The sequence below is a fragment of the Trachypithecus francoisi genome, unplaced genomic scaffold (genome assembly GCF_009764315.1).
Source record: "Trachypithecus francoisi isolate TF-2019V2 unplaced genomic scaffold, Tfra_2.0 Lachesis_group0, whole genome shotgun sequence".
NCBI classification, from domain to species: domain Eukaryota; kingdom Metazoa; phylum Chordata; class Mammalia; order Primates; family Cercopithecidae; genus Trachypithecus; species Trachypithecus francoisi.
The window spans coordinates 76,480,043-76,503,062 of record NW_022681453.1 but is presented as its reverse complement, the minus strand read 5'-3'; the positions used below and the strand labels follow the sequence as shown (position 1 = coordinate 76,503,062).

The 23,020-nt window shown below is 38.1% G+C and overlaps 1 protein-coding gene across 3 annotated transcripts; it reads left to right on the top strand.

Moving 5' to 3' along the window:
- Positions 1 to 16: 16 nt before the first annotated feature.
- On the top strand, positions 17 to 21,700 carry SLC35A5 (solute carrier family 35 member A5). 3 transcript variants are annotated; one of them, XM_033211291.1, is made up of 7 exons: positions 17 to 245; positions 1,675 to 1,823; positions 6,427 to 6,525; positions 7,853 to 7,983; positions 11,569 to 11,636; positions 18,111 to 18,271; positions 20,219 to 21,700. In XM_033211291.1, exons 2-7 carry the CDS (start codon positions 1,694 to 1,696, stop codon positions 20,257 to 20,259), a joined length of 630 nt encoding a protein of 209 aa, XP_033067182.1. In that variant the 5' UTR covers positions 17 to 245; positions 1,675 to 1,693; the 3' UTR covers positions 20,260 to 21,700. The 3 variants fall into 3 exon arrangements, with proteins under 3 accessions (XP_033067182.1, XP_033067180.1, XP_033067181.1); XM_033211289.1 differs by having other exon boundaries at positions 18,111 to 18,891; XM_033211290.1 differs by lacking the exon at positions 7,853 to 7,983 and having other exon boundaries at positions 18,111 to 18,891.
- The last annotated feature ends 1,320 nt before the right edge of the window (positions 21,701 to 23,020 follow it).

Genomic DNA, 23,020 nt, shown 5'->3' with positions numbered 1-23,020 from the left:
CTTCCGGAAGCGTAACACTGAACGCGCCTGCGCAATGGGTGTTGCGTGCGCTTTTTCCCGGTCCCGACGTAATTCTGGTTTTTGTTCCGCAATTGGCGGCTTAGAGGCATAGGCTCTTTTGCCTGTATCTACTATAGCTTCTCCACGTATGGACCCTAAAGGCTACTGCTGCTACTACGGGGCCGGGCAGTTACTGTCTCAGCTCTAGGATGTGTGTTCTTCCACTGAAAGCTCTTCTGAGGGAGGTAACCGCGCCCCGCGGGCAAGGAATTGCGCGTGCGTCTGAGGGGAGGGTGCGCCAGATAAGAGCCCTATTGCGCATGTGTGACTAGAGGGTTATTCCCTGACTGTGAAGGGAAACCTGGCTGCCTCCTGTTGGGGAGGCGTCTTATTGGTCTCCTGTACGCCTGCGCCCACTTGGGCTGTCAGTATTGGCATTTCTCCCCTCTCCCCGCAGGCTCTGTGCGCTATTCCTACGGTACGCTGGGAGGCTTTGGGCAAGTTATTTACCCAACCTGGGGTTTAGTGTCCTCAACCTATTAAAAGAGGGCCTTAGACTCATTGATTCCTACGATCTCTTCCGTTTCAAACACTAGTTCAGTAAAACTTTACAGCAGTGTTTCAGATATTTCCATTTTGGTCGTTATTGTAATGAAGTCTGTCCTAATAAGCTTTTTCCGCCGGGCGCGGTGGCTCAAGCCTGTAATCCCAGCACTTTGGGAGGCCGAGACGGGCGGATCACGAGGTCAGGAGATCGAGACCATCCTAGCTAACACGGTGAAACCCCGTCTCTACTAAAAAATACAAAAAACTAGCCGGGCGAGGTGGCGGGCGCCTGTAGTCCCAGCTACTCGGGAGGCTGAGGCAGGAGAATGGCGTAAACCCGGGAGGCGGAGCTTGCAGTGAGCTGAGATCCGGCCACTGCACTCTAGCCTGGGCGACAGAGCGAGACTCCGTCTCAAAAAAAAAAAAAAAAGCTTTTTCCTTAGAGGGAAAAGAGGAGGAAAATACAATTCTGAAAGTCTCATCTTACAGCAAAATTATTTACTAATAAAAGTAAAAGCTAGGCCGAGCGCGGTGGCTCACGCCTGTAATCCAGCACTTTGGGAGGCAGAGGCGGGCGGATCCCGAGGGCAGGAGTTCGAGACCAGCCTGGCCAACATAGTGAAACCCCGTCTCTACTAAAAAGACAAAAATGAGCCGAGCGTGGTGGCGGGCGCCTGTAGTCCCAGCTACTCTGGAGGCTGACGCAGGAGAATCGCCTTGAGTCCTGTAGGTGGAGGTTGCAGTGAGCCACGACCGTGCCGTTGCAGTCTACCTAGCCTTGGCGACAGAGCGAGACTCTGTCTCAAAATACATAAATGAAATTTAAAAATAAAAGCTAAAATTGCTTTGAAGAATTCTTTTTTGCTGTTGCAAAGTGTCATTTGCTCATCTGCTATCTTTGTCAGCACGTCTAATCTGGTTCTACCTTTTCTGTCTCTAGCGTACTCCCTCTTACCAGATTTTCACTTTCCTTTTCTCATAGTTTCTTCTGTACGCCTCAGCTTTCTTAGTGCTGATATAGTCATAGTCAAATATTTTTTAAAAATTCCTTTTCTGTTCTCACAATCAATGGTATTTGCGTTTAGGGTCTGCCAACAAGGTTGTTCATGAAAGTGTTTTCTCTTTAAGGCAATTAAAAAACTGTGGAATGGAAAAACAGTGCTGTAGTCATCCTATAATATGCTCCTTGTCGACAATGTATACGTTCCTGCTAGGTGCCATATTCATTGCTTTAAGCTCAAGTCGCATCTTACTGGTGAAGTATTCTGCCAATGAAGGTAAGTTAAGACTGGGTATATGTATGGAGCACTTCCATCTAATCACACATCTCTTTCGTCTTTGGTTTTCTTACATATAACATGGAGATAATAATGCCTTTTGCTTCATGTGAGTGATAAAGCATATTTGAAATTGATTATTTAACCTTGCATTCCTCAAAAGAAAAAATGTTTGATACTGGATGAAATGTGAGTCAGTTAAATACAAAAATCAAACCCTTTGGTGAAGAACCAGTCATAACATTTGACTGTTGCTTCAATCAGCAGGTGTTTCTGGACCTATAGCAAAATGTATAATTGCACCTTATTTTGAAGTAGAAGGATATATTTGTTTGGTCACTTGGCATTTGTGAGGTACTTACTATTGTAATTACGGTATCAATGGTAAAGTGTCAGCATTATGTTGGGCAATGATAGTGTGTCAACAGTATAAATTATAAGCTCTGATAAGTATGTATTTAAGAAATCTTTTTTTTATGTAAGGATTTAAGCAAACACTTTAATTCCACAAAACTGTATTGAGTACTTCTTACTAGTTATTGAGGTGGGTATACATACAATCATGACATGACCTTTAATGGTCTACTTGGAGAGTCAGATGTGTACCTAAGTCTCTACTGCAGTTAACATTTATCTGCCAGGCACTAGTGTAAGTATTAGCAGCAGGTTCAAAGTGCATAAGATACAGACCTTGTCTTCAAGACTTAGTTTATTAGGAGAGACATAAATGTAAACACATCATGAAAATCCATTATAATAACTGCAATAATTGATATATTCTGAAGATGCAGAGATTATCTAGAGGATAAAGCTATATATACTGTTTGGTAGGGGATGATGTGGAGTTCAAATGGATCAGAGAACAATTCTCTGATTAGGGGACAGTTAATCCACTAGAAGTCAAGGTGAACAAGGGTATTCAAAACGGAAGCAACAGCCTGTAAAAGGAAACAGAGGCATGAAAAAGCAGGATATGTAGTTTGAAATTACCAAGCAAAAAGTTTAAGGACTAGTAGCCAGGTGCAGTGGCTCATGCCTGTCATCCCAGCACTTTGGGAGGCCAAGGCGGGCAGATCACTTGAGGTCAGGAATTTGAGACCAGGCTGGCCAACATGGTGAAACCCCATCTCTACTAGAAATACAAAAAATTAGCTGGGTGTGTTGGCGTGTGCCTATAATCCCAGCTACTTGGGAGACAAGCAGGAGAATGAACCCAGGAGGCAGAGGTTGCAGTGAGCCGAGATCATGCCACTGCACTCCAGCCTGGGCAACAGAGCAAAACTGTCTCAAAAAAAAAAGAAAAAAAAAAGTTTAAGGACTCAGAAGAGAGAGAAGGAGTGGTTGACTGGAGAGAGGTTGGTAAGTCTCAGATTGTTAAGGACTTCATATTCCATGGTAAGGAGCTAGGACCTTAGTCTGTAGGCCAGTCTGAGGGATAAAGGATACTTGAAGGATTATAAATAGGAAGGTAAAATGAGGGCCTGTTGTGGTAACTGGATGGCAGTGGAAAAGACAGGAAGCTCAATAGCCAGTTAAGGGGTTATTGCAAGTTAAAGCCATAGGTGATGAAGACTAACTTAGTGTTTTGGAAGTAGTAAGATAGATAAGAAGTATTCAGAACATAGAAAAGACAGGATTTGGAGAATGTATTAAATATGAAAATTAAAAGAGAGAACATTGTATAGCTCCAGGGTTTCTAGTTTGAATGCTGAGTAGATTGATGATGTTCTCAGCTGAGACGGAGACTATTAGGAGGAAGAGTAGGTTGGGCAGAGTTTGAAAAGATTGTAGTTGAAGAGGTCAGGAGCTATGTCCTTACTGCAGTTTTCTGCAGTGTCTGGTATATCATGCACATGAAGGAAATGCCAATTATATTAATAAGAGGTAGGTTTTCATTTGGATTTTTATACTGGGCAATAAGTTAAATGTTCTAGAATATAGATTTGGGGACATTAATGTTAAGTTGATATTTAAAACTTAAGGAACAGAGAGAGGGAATGAGAAAATAAAGAGGGCCAAATTCCGAGAAATGCCAGCATTTAAGTGGCATGAGGACACTCAAAAGCATTAAGGAGAAATCGTTAGCAAGATGGGATAACTATGACTCATAGAAAGGAAAGAAAGAGTTTGAAGACTGAGAAAGAATTGTGACATCATGATAAGCTAAAGATTAAAGGATACCCTTTAGAATTAAGAATGAGAGGATGTTTGATAATCTCAGAGAGGAGTTAGTTTCAGAAATCAGATTACTTGGAGATAAGACCTGAATGGAAAGTGAGTAAAGGGCACATAAAGAATGTTGATACTGTTTCAGGGAGAGATGGAGAAGGTATGGTAGCTAGAGGGTGTAATATTTTATATTTTGTTTTTCAGATGGGAGAGTTTTGAGCATGTTCGTAGGCCAAGGGCAGTAAGCCAGTTAGTAGAGAGGAAGATAAAGATACACTAGGCTGGGCGTGGTGGCTCACGCCTATAATCCCAGCACTTTGGGAGGGCAATGCGGGTGGATCACGAGGTCAGGAGATCAAGACCATCCTAGCTAGCACAGTGAAACCCCGTCTCTACTAAAAATACAAAAAATTAGCCGGGCTGAGGCAGGAGAATGGCGTGAACCTGGGAGGCGGAGCTTGCATTCATCTGAGATCAGGCCATTGCACTCCAGCCTGGGCAACAGGGCATGACTCCATCTCAAAAAAAAAAAAGGATACACTGAAGCCAAAGGAAATGGAGCCAAGTATCTGAGGAGAAGGGAAGATTTGTTTGTTTTGTTTTGAGATGGAGTCTCGCTCTGTCTGGAGTGCACTGGCGTGATCTCGGCTCACTGCAACCTCCACCTCCCGGGTTCATGCATTCTCTTGCCTCAGCCTCCTGAGTAGCTGAGATTACAGGCATGTGCCGCCATGCTCAGCTATTTTTTTTGTGTTTTTAGTAGAGATGTGGTTTCACCATGTTGGCCAGGCTGGTCTCAAAACTCCTCGCCTCAAGTGAACCACCCACCTTGGCCTCCCAAAGTGCTGGGATTACAGGCATGAGCCACCATACCTGGCCTGAAGGGAAGGTTTTAAAGGGGAGATTAGATGAGTAGCCAGGCCTTGGCCCCTTCCTCTGGGGCTGAAGGGAAACCAGTGAGGATGAATGCCATGTAGAAAGGTATGTTAGTGTGGGCAGGAGATGTGTGGAGAGAAGTCACATACCGTGTTGTCATATGGTCTGGGATCGGCCATGAAAGGACTGCAAGAAAACCACTGAAAAGCAAGAACAAGCTAAAGAACAGTGACAAGAGTTTGAAAGTTATAATCCAAAGTCCCTCCTTCTTATGTGCACATGTTGGCTTATGTGTATCATGATGGATCATGAGAAGTATCATTAGAGGACAACAGAGTGTGAGTTAAGTCTAGCATTTAACTGAGAAAAAGGAGATGTTTTGACTGTGCTTTGAATGATGGGGTAAGTTGAACAGGCAGATATTTAAATTCAGGCGAACATTTATTAAGTGCCTACTAAGTGCCAGGTATATGAAGGTGACAAACATGGTCCATTTCTTGTAAGGATTTTCCATTCCATTTCATTCCGCACACTTCCAATGTGACAAGCAGTGCCATAGAGGTTTAGAGGTGGTGCTATAAGAACAGAGATGAATGAAGATTCTGATTAGTTTGAGAAGGTCAAGGGAAACCACAGAAGAGAGGAAGAAAGTGTTCTGGATAGACAGTGTCCACTTGGTTTTTCTTCCCCTACTCTTGGCCAATTTTGGTTTAATGTGACTGAGAGAAGCAAGCAAATATTTTCAAAAGTGGGGAAAATGCATTCCTGAAAATAGTACCCAATAAAGTTTATGTTTATCCTTGGCAAAATTGTAAAGCAAGTTGTTTGTAAGCATTTAGAAGAGACGGGTAAAAGTTGAGATGAAGTCATACCAACCAAACCTCACTTCCTAATTCTATTGATTTGCAATTTAGGACGTAGCTTTCCAACTCATTAGTGGGTTTGGATGTGTCCAAGTATTTCCTCTCGGCCCTAAAGGTAGCAGAGCCCTAGGCCAGTTGCCTCTTGCCTCAGATAGTTTCCTTCTTCCATTTATCGCAGAGTGCCAAACAAATATTAATGTTTTCCGTGTGTACGATATAAAACAGATTGGAAGACTCTTAAGGGAATGTCATAGACAGAATGTACCTCGATTTTAGCAAGGCAAACAAATCACAAGAAGAATTATGAGCTGAGTAATAATTCAGCAGGTCAGTTTATAACTGATGAGTCGGTATTGATTGATGGTCAGTTGAGTAGGCAGTCTCTAATGCCATGCCACAGAGCGTTCTTTGCCCTTAGTCCTAGCCTCCTCAACATATTTATTAGCAACTTGGATGAAGACATGAGAGGCATGTTTAACAAATTCAAGGATAATAAAAAGCCGAATGGGATAGGGATAGCTAATACATTAGGTGAATTGATTAAAAAATCCAAAGGAGCAAAGCCAACTGGAAGAAACTTAATATAGCCAATAGTAAATGCAGCTTTTAAGTTTTTAAACAATTATAAGTTATACGGTATATAAACATACATAGAATAAAATGTATAGTTAAAAAACATTTCTGTTACATTTCAGAAAACAAGTATGATTATCTTCCAACTACGGTGAATGTGTGCTCAGAACTGGTGAAGCTAGTTTTCTGTGTGCTTGTGTCAGTCTGTGTTATGAAGAAAGGTAAGTCTTGAAATGGTGCTATATACTTGTTAAAAATCACAAGACCAAAAATGTTAGAACTGAAAGGAACATTTTATATCATTTAGCTTAGTCCATTAAATTTTATATGAAGAAGCTAAGATACAAACATAAGTATGTTTTAGAGGTAAAGAAACAAGCTCAAAGAGAAAGTGTTATGCAGAGCTGCATAGGAAGGGGAGGAGCTGGGACACCAACTTATGTTTCCTAATGCCCTTCCTATTACTCTGTCTTGTTACTTGTTCTTTGATAGTGGTTGTAGTAAGTTAGTTTTTATTCAAATTAAAGATTTTCTAAATCATGTGCCGTCTAACTTGAGATGTATCATATTTCAAAATAGTTTCCATTTCCTACAGGGAAGGTAGAATAGTGCACTGGCATCAGAGACTGTTCTGGGGCAGATTATTTTCTCTGAGCTCCAGTTTTCTGAGCTATCACATAGGGATACTAATTCCTTTCTCAAATTTAAAGTATATAGTCTTCCATGGAATGTATATGCTCTTTAATGTATATTAATTCTTCATCTTAGTTCCCCAATTATTGCGCCTCCGCTCCCTCTGCCTCTTTTATCTACCTTCACACGAGGTAAACATAAACTTTAGAGCATTAAAGTGTTTGCCCAGCAAGATGTCTTTTCATACTCCAGGGTTTCAAACTTTGCAGTTTCTAGTTAGTGACTACTTTTCTTAATCTCATAAAACTCATGATTTGCAGGGCCTTAAACTGCCTTTGTTTTCTTTTTGTTTTACGTTTCTCTGCTACAGTGCCTACGTTTTTAGAAACCTAGAGATGGAATAATAACTGACTAGGATTACTAAAAGTTAACTTTCTCTAGTTCCATATATATCAATTTCGATTTAGTATCCCCCTTTCCTGATTTGCCCTCGGGGGCAAAAATTCCAGTATGAAGGCTTGGTTTTTTTTGTTGTTGTTGTTTTTTTTTTTAAATAACTTATTCTTACTTGTTGATCTCCCTCTTGACCTTATGCTCTTATAGCAGTAAGTGAAACCACATATGTATCCTGAGTTGCCTTAAGTAATACTTCTGTTATCTCAAATTAATGGGAATTAGGATAACCAGTAGTCCTAAGGTTGCTGCTGATTGTCAGTGATGAACTGGTGGGTTGAAGAGAGACAGTAATGAAATTCTATATTGTCTTTGATTACTTTTGGCTAATATTCTCTTACGGAGGCACGTTTATGAAGCTCCCTTTAAATAATTGTATCAGTAATCAAGTGCAGTGGAATTTCTCTAAAAACGTGGGCATTCTCATCAAGGTCATTTATTTACACTGTATTTCTTTCTAAGATCACCAAAGTACAAATTTGAAATATGCTTCCTGGAAGGAATTCTCTAATTTCATGAAGTGGTCCATTCCTGCCTTTCTTTATTTCCTGGATAACTTGATTGTCTTCTATGTCCTGTCCTATCTTCAACCAGTAAGTAAATATGACAAAGAAACTATCATTGAAAAGATATGGAGAAATAAATCCCAGAATTATTATTATTATTATTATTTTATCATTTTTGTTGGCATTGTTAGTTCCTCATTGCCCTCACTAGCCTTCCTGAGATTTCCCCAGAATTATCTGAGTACTGAATTATCAATACGCATTCCAGATTCTCTTAAATGGTCAAGATTACTGTATTAAACTGGGCTGACTACCATGGGGGAGTTTCTCCCTAGACCACGGAATCCGAAACCACCTCTTATTATGTAACCCTAATTAGTATACCTATTTTCTGAGATGTCCTGTGGCCACTAACCTCTAATATTCATCTCAGCATCCAGGACCTCATCCAAGAAAACTTCCCTGATTAACTCAGAAAGTTACACACTCAATGTACCTTTCTTACACCTGTTTTAGTGTAGTTTGTATGAATTTTATTTGTATGGTTTTCTTTTCTGTTAGTCCTATCATTTAACCAACAAGTTCTTCAAGGGTGGGGATCATGTCTTCCCAACTAGAAATGCCATCTATAACTGATAATGCTGGAAATACTTCTCATCTTTCTTGGCATCCTTTATGTCAGTTTAGAAAGCCATTAGTAATCCGAGTTTGGTTTTCTGCTTTCACCTATTACTCAGTTTGGGTCACAATAGGTCACATGGATATTTCCCCGTAATATTTTATAAAATGAAGATTGCGGCCGGTCGCGGTGGCTCAAGCCTGTAATCCCAGCACTTTGGGAGGCCGAGACGGGCGGATCACGAGGTCAGGAGATCGAGACCATCCTGGCTAACACGGTGAAACCCCGTCTCTACTAAAAAATACAAAAATCTAGCCGGGCGAGGTGGCGGGCGCCTGTAGTCCCAGCTACTCGGGAGGCTGAGGCAGGAGAATGGCGTAAACCCGGGAGGCGGAGCTTGCAGTGAGCTGAGATCCGGCCACTGCGCTCCAGCCTGGGCGACAGAGCGAGACTCTGTCTCAAAAATAAATAAATAAATAAAAATAAAAAATAAAATAAAATAAAATGAAGATTGCTATTGCCTTTATTGCCAAAATGTGTTTTAAATTTCTTTAAAAAGTAAATTTAGGCATTTGATTATAAATAGGGTTTCTGTTGCTACCAGTCTTCTCTGTGAAATTTCTTAAATATAAGCAAATCAGTTTTAGAGTGGGGTGAAAAGGAGGGCTCAATACAGAACTGTATTAGCCTGTTCTCAGACTGCTAATAAATACATACACACACCCAAGACTGGGTAATTTATAAAAGAAAGAGTTTTAATGGACTCACAGTTCCAGAAGGCTGGGGGGGCCTCACAATCATGGCGGAACACAAAAGAGGAGCAAAGTCATGTCTTACATGGCAGCAGGCAGGAGAGCTTGTGCTGGGGAACTCCCATTTATAAAACCATCGGAACTCATGAGACTTATTCACTACCACGAGAACAGTATGGGGGAAACTGCCACCATGATTCAATTATCTCCACCTGGCCCGGCCCTTGACATGTGGGGATTACAATTCAGGGTGAGATTTGGGTGGGACACCGCCAAACCCTATCAAGAATTTTAGTAGAGGCCGGGTGCGGTGGATCAAGCCTGTAATTCCAGCACTTTGGGAGGCCGAGACAGGCGGATCACGAGGTCAGGAGATCGAGACCATCCTGGCTAACACGGTGAAACCCCGTCTCTACTAAAAAAAAAAAAATACAAAAAACTAGCCGGGCGTGGTGACGGGCGCCTGTAGTCCCAGCTACTCGGGAGGCTGAGGCAGGAGAATAGCGGGAACCCGGGAGGCGGAACTTGCAGTGAGCTGAGATCCAGCCACTGCACTCCAGCCTGGGCGACAGAGCGAGACTGTCTCAAAAAGAAAAAAAAAAAAAAAAAAAAAGAATTTTAGTAGAAAACAGGTGTTTGACTTTCCACAATTTAGAAGCTGCGTAACTAGGCAGGCCCAACTGCTTAAAGTTTCAATTGCCCCTTCTATAAAACTAATAATAATAATAATAATAATAATATACTAGTTCAAAGGCAGTGAACTGGGCCAGTTGATGACCTGAAGTTTTCTTTGACTCTGTAATGCATGTTGCTAATAAGTGTCCAGTCCATCTAGAATCTGTTCTCTCCTAAATTCTTAGAGAGTTGCTGTCCCCAACAACATAATTATGCAAATTCAATAAATAAATTTTATTGTATTTTATCACAGATCTGCTCTAAACTTGTGTCTCTTTTCTGTGTCCCCCAGTAGCAAAGCAAAATGGCAACTTCCTTATTTTTATTCCAGCTTATTGCTTTGCTCTTCCTTCCTGATTTTGTACAACCATATATCTTACAGAATAAAGCACATGCATACTCTGTGTATTGCTGTGCCTGAGCCTATTGAAGGAATTAAATAGAGATGCTTGGAATGTTTGGGGCAAAGAGCTCTGATGTTTTATTTATTTTATCTTCTTGCATGGAAAGAGTTTTCAGAATTTTCAGAATTCATCAAGCCAGTCAGGCTGCATAGTTAGGCACTTTTGCATTGCCCTTACTGTGATTGATCAAGGCCACTATTTCCACACTTCGCAGCCACTTTCCTCTTCTCCTCTTAGTCATCTCCTAACTATGGGTTCACAGGCATTTTTCTACAGAGAAGTACACTGAGAAAACCTTAAAATGGTGGTTCCCATAAGAATTCAGTAGGAAAACAACAATGTTATATTCTTGGAGTTGTTGCCATTTTTAATTGAGTTTACTGTTATGTTTAATTTAGCTGCATATTAGCCACGTTTGTTTTCATTAGTGGGTATATGTGACTGTTAATATCTTTCGGGGTTTAATCACCTTAAAGTGATAGCAAGCAGGAAGGCAGGGTGAAGTACATCCTAAGGTTTGCGTTAAAAAATTATTACTATTGTCACATCTGATTATGGGCAGCAATGATGGAATTTCATGCTTTCTGAGCATAATGTATACATGTTCAGATTAATACTCTCATGTGTGAAATAGGACTGAATTCATAAAAACAAATGGTTTTAAAATCTGGCTGATACATTTCTAAGTGTTTAGAACAACTTGAATCAGTGCCCAGGACTGTCGAGTATGAGTTTGGTATTGAGTTACTGCAGTTCAACCAGGAAAATCGATACATAACAGTTCTTAGAATGGTAAAGATGCTTAAAAAAATCTATGCTTCAATTTTCTTACTATATTAATGGGCCAAACAGTACCTGCCTTCTATGTGACCATAGAAACAGTGTTAAAAATCCATAAGGCACTTTGAGAACTTTGAAAAGTAGGCTTCATAAGCATAGTAACTGTCATTTCTAGACCTAAACCTTTGGAATTTGTAAGTAATTTCAGATCTGTATATAAAGATTATTTTCACAGGCAATGCCTGGACAATAATTTGATCACATCTACATGAATTTGACAAGCGACAAAACTGGAATTTAATCCTCAGGTGAAATTGCTACCTTAATAACCCCTCTGTTTTTTGACCAAAAAGCTTTTGTTGTCAGGTGAACTGCCAAGCTAGGACATTTCTGAGGTCAGTACTTTGTTTGGATTGTAACTCTATCTTCTCTTTCTTTCTAGGCCATGGCTGTTATCTTCTCAAATTTTAGCATTATAACAACAGCTCTTCTATTCAGGATAGTGCTGAAGTAAGTAACTTGCTGTGAAAACATATATCATACTTTAAAATAACACAGCCCGATTTCAAATGATACACTCAGAACACTGAGCCCTCAGAATCCCAAAGCCAGGATTTTGTTCCTAATTGGCTTTGTGTATTGGGCATGTTTAAGCCATGTAGAAAGCAACTCCAGTGCTAGTCCATCTAAATCCTCTGTGATCAGATGAATGAAAATGTCTTGAGCTTCTTAAAAATAAGATAATTAACTGTGTTATAATTAGTATTTTCATATTTAGTGCCAGATTTTCAACAAAGAATTAATGAGCTTTTTATGCAAAATCTTTCTGCACTAATAGGGAAGCAAATGGTTCCTAAGATGGTTAATATATTTGTAATTTGGAGTTTGGAGATGATAGATAATGGTCAGTTTTTTATTAAACTATTTGAGATGAGGACGTGATTTATATACTAATTAGCACAGGGTTTGTGTGAAAAATCTAGTCAAAATTACCGTTAAGAAGGATAGGTTTTTAAACTTTTAAAAATGTTATCACCAATTTTTACTATCTCCAAGAGGACCATTGGATAGTACATTTTTAAGTAAATTAAGCTCTCTTCAAAGCAGAAGGCAGAGTGTCCTAAGGCAGGAAGATGATACAGGATCTGCATACTTCAGTTTAATTTCTTACTTGATGATTAAATAAAATTAATTTCTTACTAAATTTGTTGCATTTTTATAATTTTACATTATCTTTTTGATTTATTGATTCTCAGTGTGCTGATAGTATGTTCTTTCATAATTTGAGTATATGAAAGGGTGACTGACTTGGTACAAAGATTTAATTTGTTGGGTCTGTGATACATTTAATATATAAATTATATAAGATTCCTGATAAATTTTCTTTTACCCTGAGGAAACATTTAATTTGATAGCTAATGTGAGAGATAAGGAAAAAGTAAACATTACATTTAGCCCAGTTTAAATGTTAGAGTTCATCGAAGTTTGTTCTACATATCTGTTTTTCAATTTATTTGTGAATTGTGAAAATAATTCTTTAGCAAGTTAAAAATGGTATTCCAAAAACATTTTGAAGTCTTTGAAATCAATTTGAATCTCACTTTGTAGTATAAAAAGTTGACTTTTGAGAAAATGTATGCAAGCAGTAATATTTGTGTATTGATTCCTGTGATAGATGAGAGATGCACTTCTGTGAAGATAAATAGAATGGTTCCAAGACCATTTCCATATTCCAGGATGATAAAAGGATCACTATTTAATAAGGGAGTGCAGGTCTCAAAAACATGTGTTTTCAAAGTGTTTGTCATTTACTTTTAATGAGTAAAGATGGTATTATACTGAAGTTGTATAATATAAAAATATTATATCAAAATTACATCAGTTTAAAACTGAATTTACTAAAGACTAAAAGTATGTATTGCCTGACTTGAAATTGGCCAGTAGCTGTAGTTCTAGCCTATAGTAAGGATTCCTTGTTAACTTTTTAGGCATTTAACTCTTTGTATTAAGGAAGTTCATTCTAAGTTTAAATCTAAATTAAATTTTAAATATTTGCTTTTAATACTAATTATAATATTGATTACATTTTGCTAATTTTAATAATAACTAACTCTGGTATGAATTAAAGTTCAAAAACATTTCTACATACTTTCTTATTTTCAGAGGAATAATATTGATTCTTAGACATATATTTGCTTTGTTGTTGACATCTCTCTGTTTTGAATCCTTGGAAAGCAGCATGCTAATAATCTAATGTTGTCTTTTATGAGAATGTCTTTTAAGTATTTTATTACTTTTTTAAATTTTTTGAGACAGAGTGCCCAGGCTGTCACCCGGGCTGGAGTGCAGTGCCACCATCTTGGCTCATTGCAACCTCCTCTTCTTGTGGTCAAGCAATTCTTGTGCCTCAGCCTCCCGAGTAGCTGTGACTACAGGCACACACCACCACGCCCAGCTAATTTTTGTATTTTTAGTAGAGACAGAGTTTCACCATTTTGGCCAGGCTGGTCTCAAACTCCTGACCTCAGGTGATCCACCCACCTTGGCCTCCCAAAGTGCTGGGATTACAGGTGCGAGCCACTGCGCCTGGCCTTATTACATTTTTTAACTCTTTTTTCTAATTGTGGTATAAAAAGAAAAAAAAAATTTTGCCATCTTAATTTTTTTGGGGGGAGTGGGCACAGAGTCTTGCTCTGTTGCCAGGCTGAAGCACAGTGGCGCGATATCAGCTCACTGCAACCTCCACCTCTCAAGTTCAAGCAATTCCCCTGCCTCAGCCTCCCAAGTAGCTGGTATTACAGGCACATGCTACCACGCCCAGCTAATTTTTTGTATTATAGTAGAGACGGGGTTTCACCATGTTGGCCAAGATGGTCTCAGTCTTCTGACCTTGTGATCCACCTGCCTCAGCCTCCGAAAGTGTTGGGATTACAGGCATGAGCCACCGCATCCGGCCCATCTTAACAAGTTTTAAGCACACAGTTTAGTAGTGTTAAGTATATTCATGTTGTTGTGAAGTAGATGTTGAACTTTTTCACCTTACGAATTTGAAAGTCTAAGTCCATTAAACAACTCTCCTTTCCCTGCCTCACCCTAACCCCTGATAACTACCATTTCACTCTCTGTTTCTATGAATTTGACTACTTTAGATTCCTCATGTGAATAGAATCATACAGTATTTGTCTTTTTGTGACTGGCTTATTTCACTTAGTTTAGCATATTGTCTTCATGGTTCATCCATGTAGCACGTGACAGGATTTCCTTCTGTTTTTTAAAGCTGAAAAATATCTCATTGATGTATATGCTTTTATTACATTTTGAAGTCAACTTAACTTTGTTCTATTTTGATCTTTTTGGAGTTGGTGGTTTGCGTTGGTTTTCCCTATTTAATTTACTCTTTGTGAATCATTTGATGGTCTTTTTGCCCTTTGTGATTAAGTTTTGACCTAGGAGTAGCAGCTTAATAGTTCTATCACATATTCTTTGTTTGCCACTTTTCATTTAGAATATTAAATCTGTTGTCTTATACTTGATTGTAGCAGAACTATCAAATACCTTTCCCATACAGGTAAAGAATACAAGGCTACAAAATAAAATAATTTAAAAAAATTTTTTTTAAGAAAAAAAAATTAAATAATAATTTTAAAAATTCTTGAAAAGAATATAAAGCTACAAAAGCGGGCAAAAGTAAGTCCGGTAACTACTGCAAGGATTACTTGGAGGAATTGGAAAGTGGGAAAAAGAAAAATATTATCTAAATATCCTATTGTCTTTTCTAAAAAGAATAAAATACCTAAAGGCATGCTCATAAAAGACAATATTAGATTATTAGCATGCTATTTTCCAAGGATTCAAACTTCGTTGAATGTATGGGTTTTTCTTTGAAGTAGAAGCCACCGGTTCATGGTAGAAACTGGTAGCAGGCATCATGCCTCGTAGCCTGCTTCCCTGGTTTGCTTGTAACCTAAGCAAAGTTGTATAATCTTATTTGCTTTAGCTTTGGGAAATGACACCAACCTAAACACTGAGATTGGAGGCAAAAGATAACCAAGACCAGCACTTATTTTTACCTAAAAAATGTACATACGTTTCTCTGATTTCCTCAAAGAGAGGGTATGGTAAAAAATTAATTAAAAATACATTTTGAAACATGGTGGATGTGTAGGAAGTAAAGGGAAAGTTTAGTTACTGTCTGAAACAACATAAGAACAAAGAAAAGTGCCACTCAGTGGTAGTACAAGCAATTCTCCAGAATCATTCGTTCACTTGATAAATTTTCTCTTTGATTTCTCATTATAAATCTGTCCCTTGTCACTCTCTCTGTGCTACTAAGAAATGTGCTTTGTACAGTTTCTGGAGAAAACAATTTTGTGAGTCTTTCCATTTAATTGTCTTCATACCCTGCATTAGTTTACCAAATATAGAAGTGCTTTTATCTGACACAATTTGAACCTATTGCTTAGTTGCTAGGAAAACTTATAGTTGTGAATCATATACGTAAGTATATATAGAAAATAAACAATTTATTTTAACTTAGAGTATGTCAATATACGTGTATTCATCATTCTTCTAATGCTGAGCTAAAGCCCCTCCTTTGAGTATGTTACTGATTGAAGTTCCTTAGCTCACCTGTATGTTATTAGAAAACAGCTTTTTTTCTGAATGATTTACTTTCCCTTAATCTTCCCAAAGTGTTCAACTTAGTTTTCATAAAAACAGCTTCTTGTCTTTTGCTCATAGTTTATCATTTGTGTAATCTTTATGTAGTGACAACAGTGAGGTCACCTGGCAAAAACATGTTTAGGAACAGAGATTCTGTGAGCAAACAATTCACTTGGGAGCAGAGGCCCTCAGGAAGAGTAGCCTTCTAGCCACAGGCATTCAGCTCTGAGCATTCATGACTATGTTTTACAGAGGCAGTGGAGAGATGAGTGGAGTGAGCTTCCACTGTTCTGTATCAGTTAAACTGAAGAACGAATTCAGTCATGCAGACTCAGTTGTCATTTCAGGTAGTCAGCTGACTTTACAGGGTAATTTGTTAAGCTTTATTTTCTTTCCTGAAAATCTACCATTTTTAATTTTTAGCTTAATCCTTAATAAATTTTACATTCCTTAGAGCATTACCTTGAATGAGTAATTGTTTACAGAAGGTGTTGTTTAGCTTAAGGATTTCTTTTTTCTTAATATCAATATTAGTGACAAATGTGTAGCTGCTAGAAAACTTTTAAAGGAACTGTAGATTATATCATTGCCTCACTTGTATGTGATTTGCAGTAATCAATTGCAGAATTTTTTTGTAAAATGGACACCCATTTTTTATCTCTGTGGTCATTCTATTTGTTTTCTGCTACTTAATGTGTACCAGCTGCACCTTCAGAAATTTAAGTGATTAGTTTACAGTTTCTCACCTGATGACATAAGACTACACTAACCACATCAGTAAGTTCTAGATCTGGCTATTTGAAAATTACTTACGTATGAGAAAGCATATAATAGTGTGCACAGGTATGCTGCTATCTAGGCTAGTCTGTGCATTTAGCAGTTTCAGAGCATGAAGCTTTATATGCATACAACTTCCTATATGTGCATCCTGGAAACTTAGAATTATACTTAGGAGGTATGATGATGCAGAAGGAAGACATATAAAACCATGGATCCGATTCCTTCCTTAGTCTTTAAGTACATGACCTTAGGGAAATCTGTTAGGTTAACTGTTTCCTCCCTTAGAGCAGGAATGCCTAAGTGCATGGTAGGTGCTCAATAAATGCTCCAATGTTATACAAATTCTCATAACTTCTGGTTCCCACCTATTGCTTTACACTTCTGCATTTTTTATGTTCCTCTTTTTTTCTTGGTGTTCCCCTTCTTTGCCTAACTAACTGATCTTCAAACATCAAGATTTTGTTCCCCCAAGAGGCCTCCTGACAATGCCAATGAGAGTGAGATATTCTTCTTTTCTTTGTCAACATTGTATGTTCTTGTTGCCTTTGCATAGACTCTTCCCTCTCCCTGGATATATCACCAACTCCTTTTTCACATGATAAACTTTAATTTATTTTTCATCTTTTAGCTCAAGTGTCATTTCCTCTTTGAAGCAATACCTGACTATTTACAGATTCTAGTGTTCCTCAGTATACTCCAGTTGTCCCATTAATCACTTTTCACACATGCTGAGATCATTTAGTTTCATTGTTTTCTCACTATTAAAGCATAAATTCCTTCAACATGGAGATAAATCATCTTTATCTCCCCAGCTTGCCTGGCACGTAGTAGCTGCTTGTTAAACATCTGTTGAATAGAATGAATCAGCAAAATGGAGTAACAATAGTACATATCCTTTATATATCACAAGTTTGGTGCTAAGGAAAATAAATAAAAGATTCTTAGGACTTTGTAAACTGAAATACTGCCCAAAATAACATTTTTCTTTGGCTTGTCAGCCAGCAGTTTGCTGTTTAATGCTGTATGATTAGGCCATGGATCTAGAGCTGACCTTCTCCTTTAAATCTTTTTTGGGTTATGGACACCTTTAAAGATTTGACAGAACTTTGCAGGATCTCCTGCATAGGGAGAAATTCATCTACGCACAAGATTTCTGAAGCTCATCTACATTCTTTCTGTTTCTGGGAAACCAGGTTGAGAATCTCTGCTGTAACTTTATAGTATGATAAAAGTTATTGTGCTAGAGGTCCAAGATCAGCTCTAGAGGTAGAAAGGAGGCCATGTTAAACTTGTAGGTTAGAAAGACCTACACAGAGGGGAAATGACTTGAGCAACCTTAAGGGATAGGTGTTATAAAAATGAATTAAAACATTAAATTTGAGAGACAGGCACCAACAGGTTTTCTCTGAACTTGAATGGTAGGAAATGCTAACAAAAACTGGGACCAGTTTATTCCACCAAATACTCAAGTGCCTGAGTTTTCAGTAGAAACTCTTGATATGGGGGGAAAACAGTAAAATCTTGTTTTTCATCTTTGAACAGGAGGCGTCTAAACTGGATCCAGTGGGCTTCCCTCCTGATTTTATTTTTGTCTATTGTGGCCTTGACTGCCGGGACTAAAACTTTACAGCACAACTTGACAGGACATGGATTTCATCATGATGCCTTCTTTACCCCTTCCAATTCCTGCCTTCTTTTCAGAAGTGAGTGTCCCAGAAAAGACAATTGTACAACAAAGGAATGGACTTTTCCTGAAGCTAAATGGAATACCACAGCCAGGGTTTTCAGTCACATCCGTGTTGGCATGGGCCATGTTCTTATTATAGTCCAGTGTTTTATTTCTTCAATGGCTAGTATTTATAATGAAAAGATATTGAAGGAAGGGAACCAGCTCTCTGAAAGCATCTTCATACAGAACAGCAAACTCTATTTCTTTGGCGTTCTGTTTAATGGGCTGACTCTGGGCCTTCAGAGGAGTAACCGTGATCAGATTAAGAACTGTGGATTTTTTTATGGCCACAATGCATTTTCAGTAGCCCTTATTTTTGTAACTGCATTCCAGGGCCTTTCAGTGGCTTTCATTCTGAAGTTCCTGGATAACATGTTCCATGTCTTGATGGCCCAGGTTACCACTGTCATTATCACAACAGTGTCTGTCCTGGTCTTTGACTTCAGACCCTCCCTGGAATTTCTCTTGGAAGCCCCATCAGTCCTTCTCTCTATATTTATTTATAATGCCAGCAAGCCTCAAGGTCCAGAATACGCACCTAGGCAAGAAAGGATCCGAGATCTAAGTGGCAATCTTTGGGAGCGTTCCAGTGGGGTAAGTTTGTGAGGGTGCTCTTTTTTGCTTGTTCTTCTCGAATTTAAAGCATAGTTAATTCAAGGAAAAAAATAAAATCAGTACTGATTTATCAAAGAATGTATTGGATCTCTGACTTTTAAAACTGAATCAACAAACATTCATTGGACTCCTGATGTTTGCAGGGGCTCATGATCAGTGCTGTCAGGTGTAGAGAAAAAGTATAAGTCAATCTCAAGGACCTTATGTGTTATTTCATAGAATACTATAGAATTACACACCTGGAAGGTACCTCACGGGTTGTCTTGTACTGTCTCCATCGTTTTACAAGTGAAGAAACAGGCAAAATGGTTTACAGATAATAAATGAAAGAACTGGTATACCTATGTCTGACTCCAAGTCCCTTGCTGTTTCTTTTCCACCATAGTTAGGAAAATAAGCTCATTTGTGAGAGAAGTTGCTCTTTCATATTAGTAAGTCTTGTTGAATAGAAAACCTGGCTCCTCAGTCCTCCCTGTAGTTATTCATAAGCCAGTATACCAGAAGGGCAGGGTTTGTTTATTTCATTAGCAAGGTAGTTTTCAAAAGGATCCTTGCAAGGCAAGTAGGAGGAGAATATTTTCTAGAAAAATGCTTATGCAATTATTCCGAATATCTCCCAGTTGCTTGCAATTGTTTTGGAAGGCTCTGTCCATCATTTTAGTGGCAAATTGATGATCTCTTTGAAGATTCAATTAAGGAGTTAAATATATGTTTAAATAAGTGAAGTAGACATCTAGCTTTAGATTTACAATTTTCTTGAACACACAAAATATGAAATATTTTATACAATGAACATTTCACTCTTTGGGAAAAATAATCTATTGGTTAATAACATTCATGGCAGAGCTTCCCTGGGTGTAATGCCTCTGTTGTGATTCAACAGATTCTAAAGATGAAAAAAATAGGATCTTGAGTTTCAGATACCCTGCTCTTAGCCAGAGTGTATATCCAGAAGTCCTGTATTCTTTTCCAACAACTGATAATGCCATTTGCTGTAATTTTTAAGTAAAAGAAAATATATATAGATAACAAGGCCTATGAAGGCCTACCAGCAGGTGGTGCTCCTCACTTTGCTCACGTTAGCTTTGAAATTTTGGTTACTGAGTGCGAGTGCCCTTCACTTTTTTACCCTCTCATACTTATATAGTTAACTTTCCAAGAACGTTTTTATTTAATTTGACCAGGTTATATCTATAGCTTAATAAGGTAAGACCAATGACTTGTTAGTAAGGTTTCCCCTTAGTAATCTTTAAAAATGCTACCTTTCCAGTTTTGTTCTAATTACTGATTTCATGTTTCCTTTTAGGATGGAGAAGAACTAGAAAGACTTACCAAACCCAAGAGTGATGAGTCAGATGAAGATACTTTCTAACTGGTACCCACATAGTTGGCAGCTCTCTTGAACCTTATTTTCACATTTTCAGTATTTGTAATATTTATCTTTTCACTTTGATAAACCAGAAATGTTTCTAAATCCTAATATTCTTTGCATATATCTAGCTACTCCCTAAATGGTTCCATCCAAGGCTTAGAGTACCCAAAGGCTAAGAAATTCTAAAGAACTGATACAGGAGTAACAATATGAAGAATTCAGTAACATCTCGTACTTGATAAATCAGCAAGATATATTTGCAGATTATTTTCCTTGGCCTTGAAGTTTCCAAAAAACTTGTAATAATCATGTTAGCTATAGCTCATATATACACATAGCGATCAATTTGCCAGATATTCACAATTATGTAGTTCTAGTTTACATGCCAAAGTCTTCCCTTTTTTAATGTTTTGATTATCTAGGTTGTCTCTTGAATTTTGAGGCCCTAGAGATAGTCATTTTGCGTGTAAAGAGCAATGGGACCCTTTCTAAAAATGTTGGTTGAAGGACCTAAATACCTGGCCATACCATAGATTTGGGATGATGTAGTATGTGCTAAATATTTTGCTGAAGAAGCGGTTTCTCAGACAAAATCTCAAAATTTTAATTTTTAGAAATTCATGAGAAATTTGATTTTTGGAATAATCTTTTGATGTTTTAAATATTGGTTCCCTAGTCACCATAGCTACCACTTGTATTTTAAGTCATTTAAACAAGCCATGATGGGGCATTTTTCGCCTCAGTTTGAGGAGAAAAATCTTGACGTCATTACTCTTGAATTATTACATTTTGGAGAATAAGAGGGCATTTTATTTTATTGGTTACTAATTCAAGCTGTGACTATTGCATATCTTTCCAAGAGTTGAGACGCTGGCTTCAGAATCATACCAGCTTGTCAGTAAAGCTGATGCCTAGGAGCTTTTAAAGGGATCCTTTCAAAAGGATCACTTAGCAAACACATGTTAACTTTTACTGATATATGAATATTATTACTCTAAAAATAGAAAGACCAGTAATATATAAGTCACTTTACAGTGCTACTTCACACTTAAAAGTGCATGGTATTTTTCATGGTATTTTGCATGCAGCCAGTTAACTCTGATAGATAGAGAAGTCAGGTGATAGATTATTTTAAAAATGAGCAAACAAAAGTGACTTGCTCAGGGTCATGCAGCCGGGTAATGATAGAAGAGTGGGCTTTAACTGGCAGGCCTGTATGTTTACAGACTACCATACTGTAAATATGAGCTTTATGGTGTCATTCTCAGAAACTTATACATTTCTTCTCTCCTTTCTCCTAAGTTTCATGCAGATGAATATGAGGTAATACTGTTATACATTCATTTGTGATATCCACAATAATATGACTGACAAGAATTGGTGGAAATTTGTAATTAAAATAGTTATTAAACCTGTCTTGTGTTGCCACTCTGTCATATAGGGTGTGATGTGGAGTACTTTTAATCTTAAAAAATAGAGTGAGACAAAAACCCACACAACTTTTAAAACTTTCTCTTTAAGTAGATCTTAACTTCTAAGAATAGCAAAGGCATTTTTATCAGTTATGTGAAATAGGAGATTATATCTATTATGGCAATTTATTTTAAAGGTAAGGGAAATGAGGTGCAGCAGGACCTTTTTAGGAAATGTGGCATACAAAACATTTTAATCTTATAAAACAAAAATTACAAAATTATTTTTACAAAGGTATCACATGCAGAATACATAAATAGCAGATTTCAGTAGTGCATGGAGATTGATTTTCTTATTTACAATTATTTTTGTTCCTCACCTTTCTCTTTGGAAAGCATTTTTTGCACAAAGTTAAGTTTACTTATGTTAACTTGCCACTTAACAAGAGAGGGAGAGAAAGAGTGAGAGCACAAGATCATGTGCTGGAACTAAAAATGTTAAGTTCTATTCGACCCAGCAATCCCTGTATTGAGTATCTACCCAAAGGAAAATAAATCGTTTTATCAAAAAGACATCCCACTGGTATGTTTATCACAGCAGTATTCACAGTAACAAAATTGTGGACTCAACCTAAGTGTCCATCAGTAGTGCCTGGAATAAGAAAATGTGGTACATATACACCATGGAATACTTTGCAGCCATAAAAAATAGTGAAACCATGTGCTTTACAACAACATGGATGCAGCTGGAAGCCATTATCCTAACTGAAATAATTCAGAAAATAAAATCAAATACCACATGTTCTCAATTATAAGTGGGAGCTAAACAGTGGGTACACATGGACACAGGACTCCAAAGTGAGAAGGGTGGTGCATTAGTCCATTCTCACGCTGCTATAAAGAAATACCCGAGACTGGGTAATTTATAGAGAAAAGAGGTTTAAATAACTCACAGTTCTGCATGGCTGGGGGGAGGCCTCAGGAAACTCATAAGCATGGCCAAAGGCGAAACAGAAGCAGGCACCTTCTTCACAAGGCAGCAGGAGAGAGTGAGTGCCAACAGGGGAAATGCCAGATGCTTATAAAACCATCAGATTTCATGAGAACTTACTATCATGAGAACAGCATGGGGGAAACTGTCCCCATGATTCAATTACCTCCACCTGGTTCCTTCCTCAACACCTGGGGATTATGGGGATTACAATTCAAGATGAGATTTTGGTGGGGACACAAAGCCTAACCGTATGAGATGGGATGGGCATGAGGGTTGACAAAATACCTGTTGGGTACAATGTTCACTGTGTGGGTGATGGGTCCACTAGAA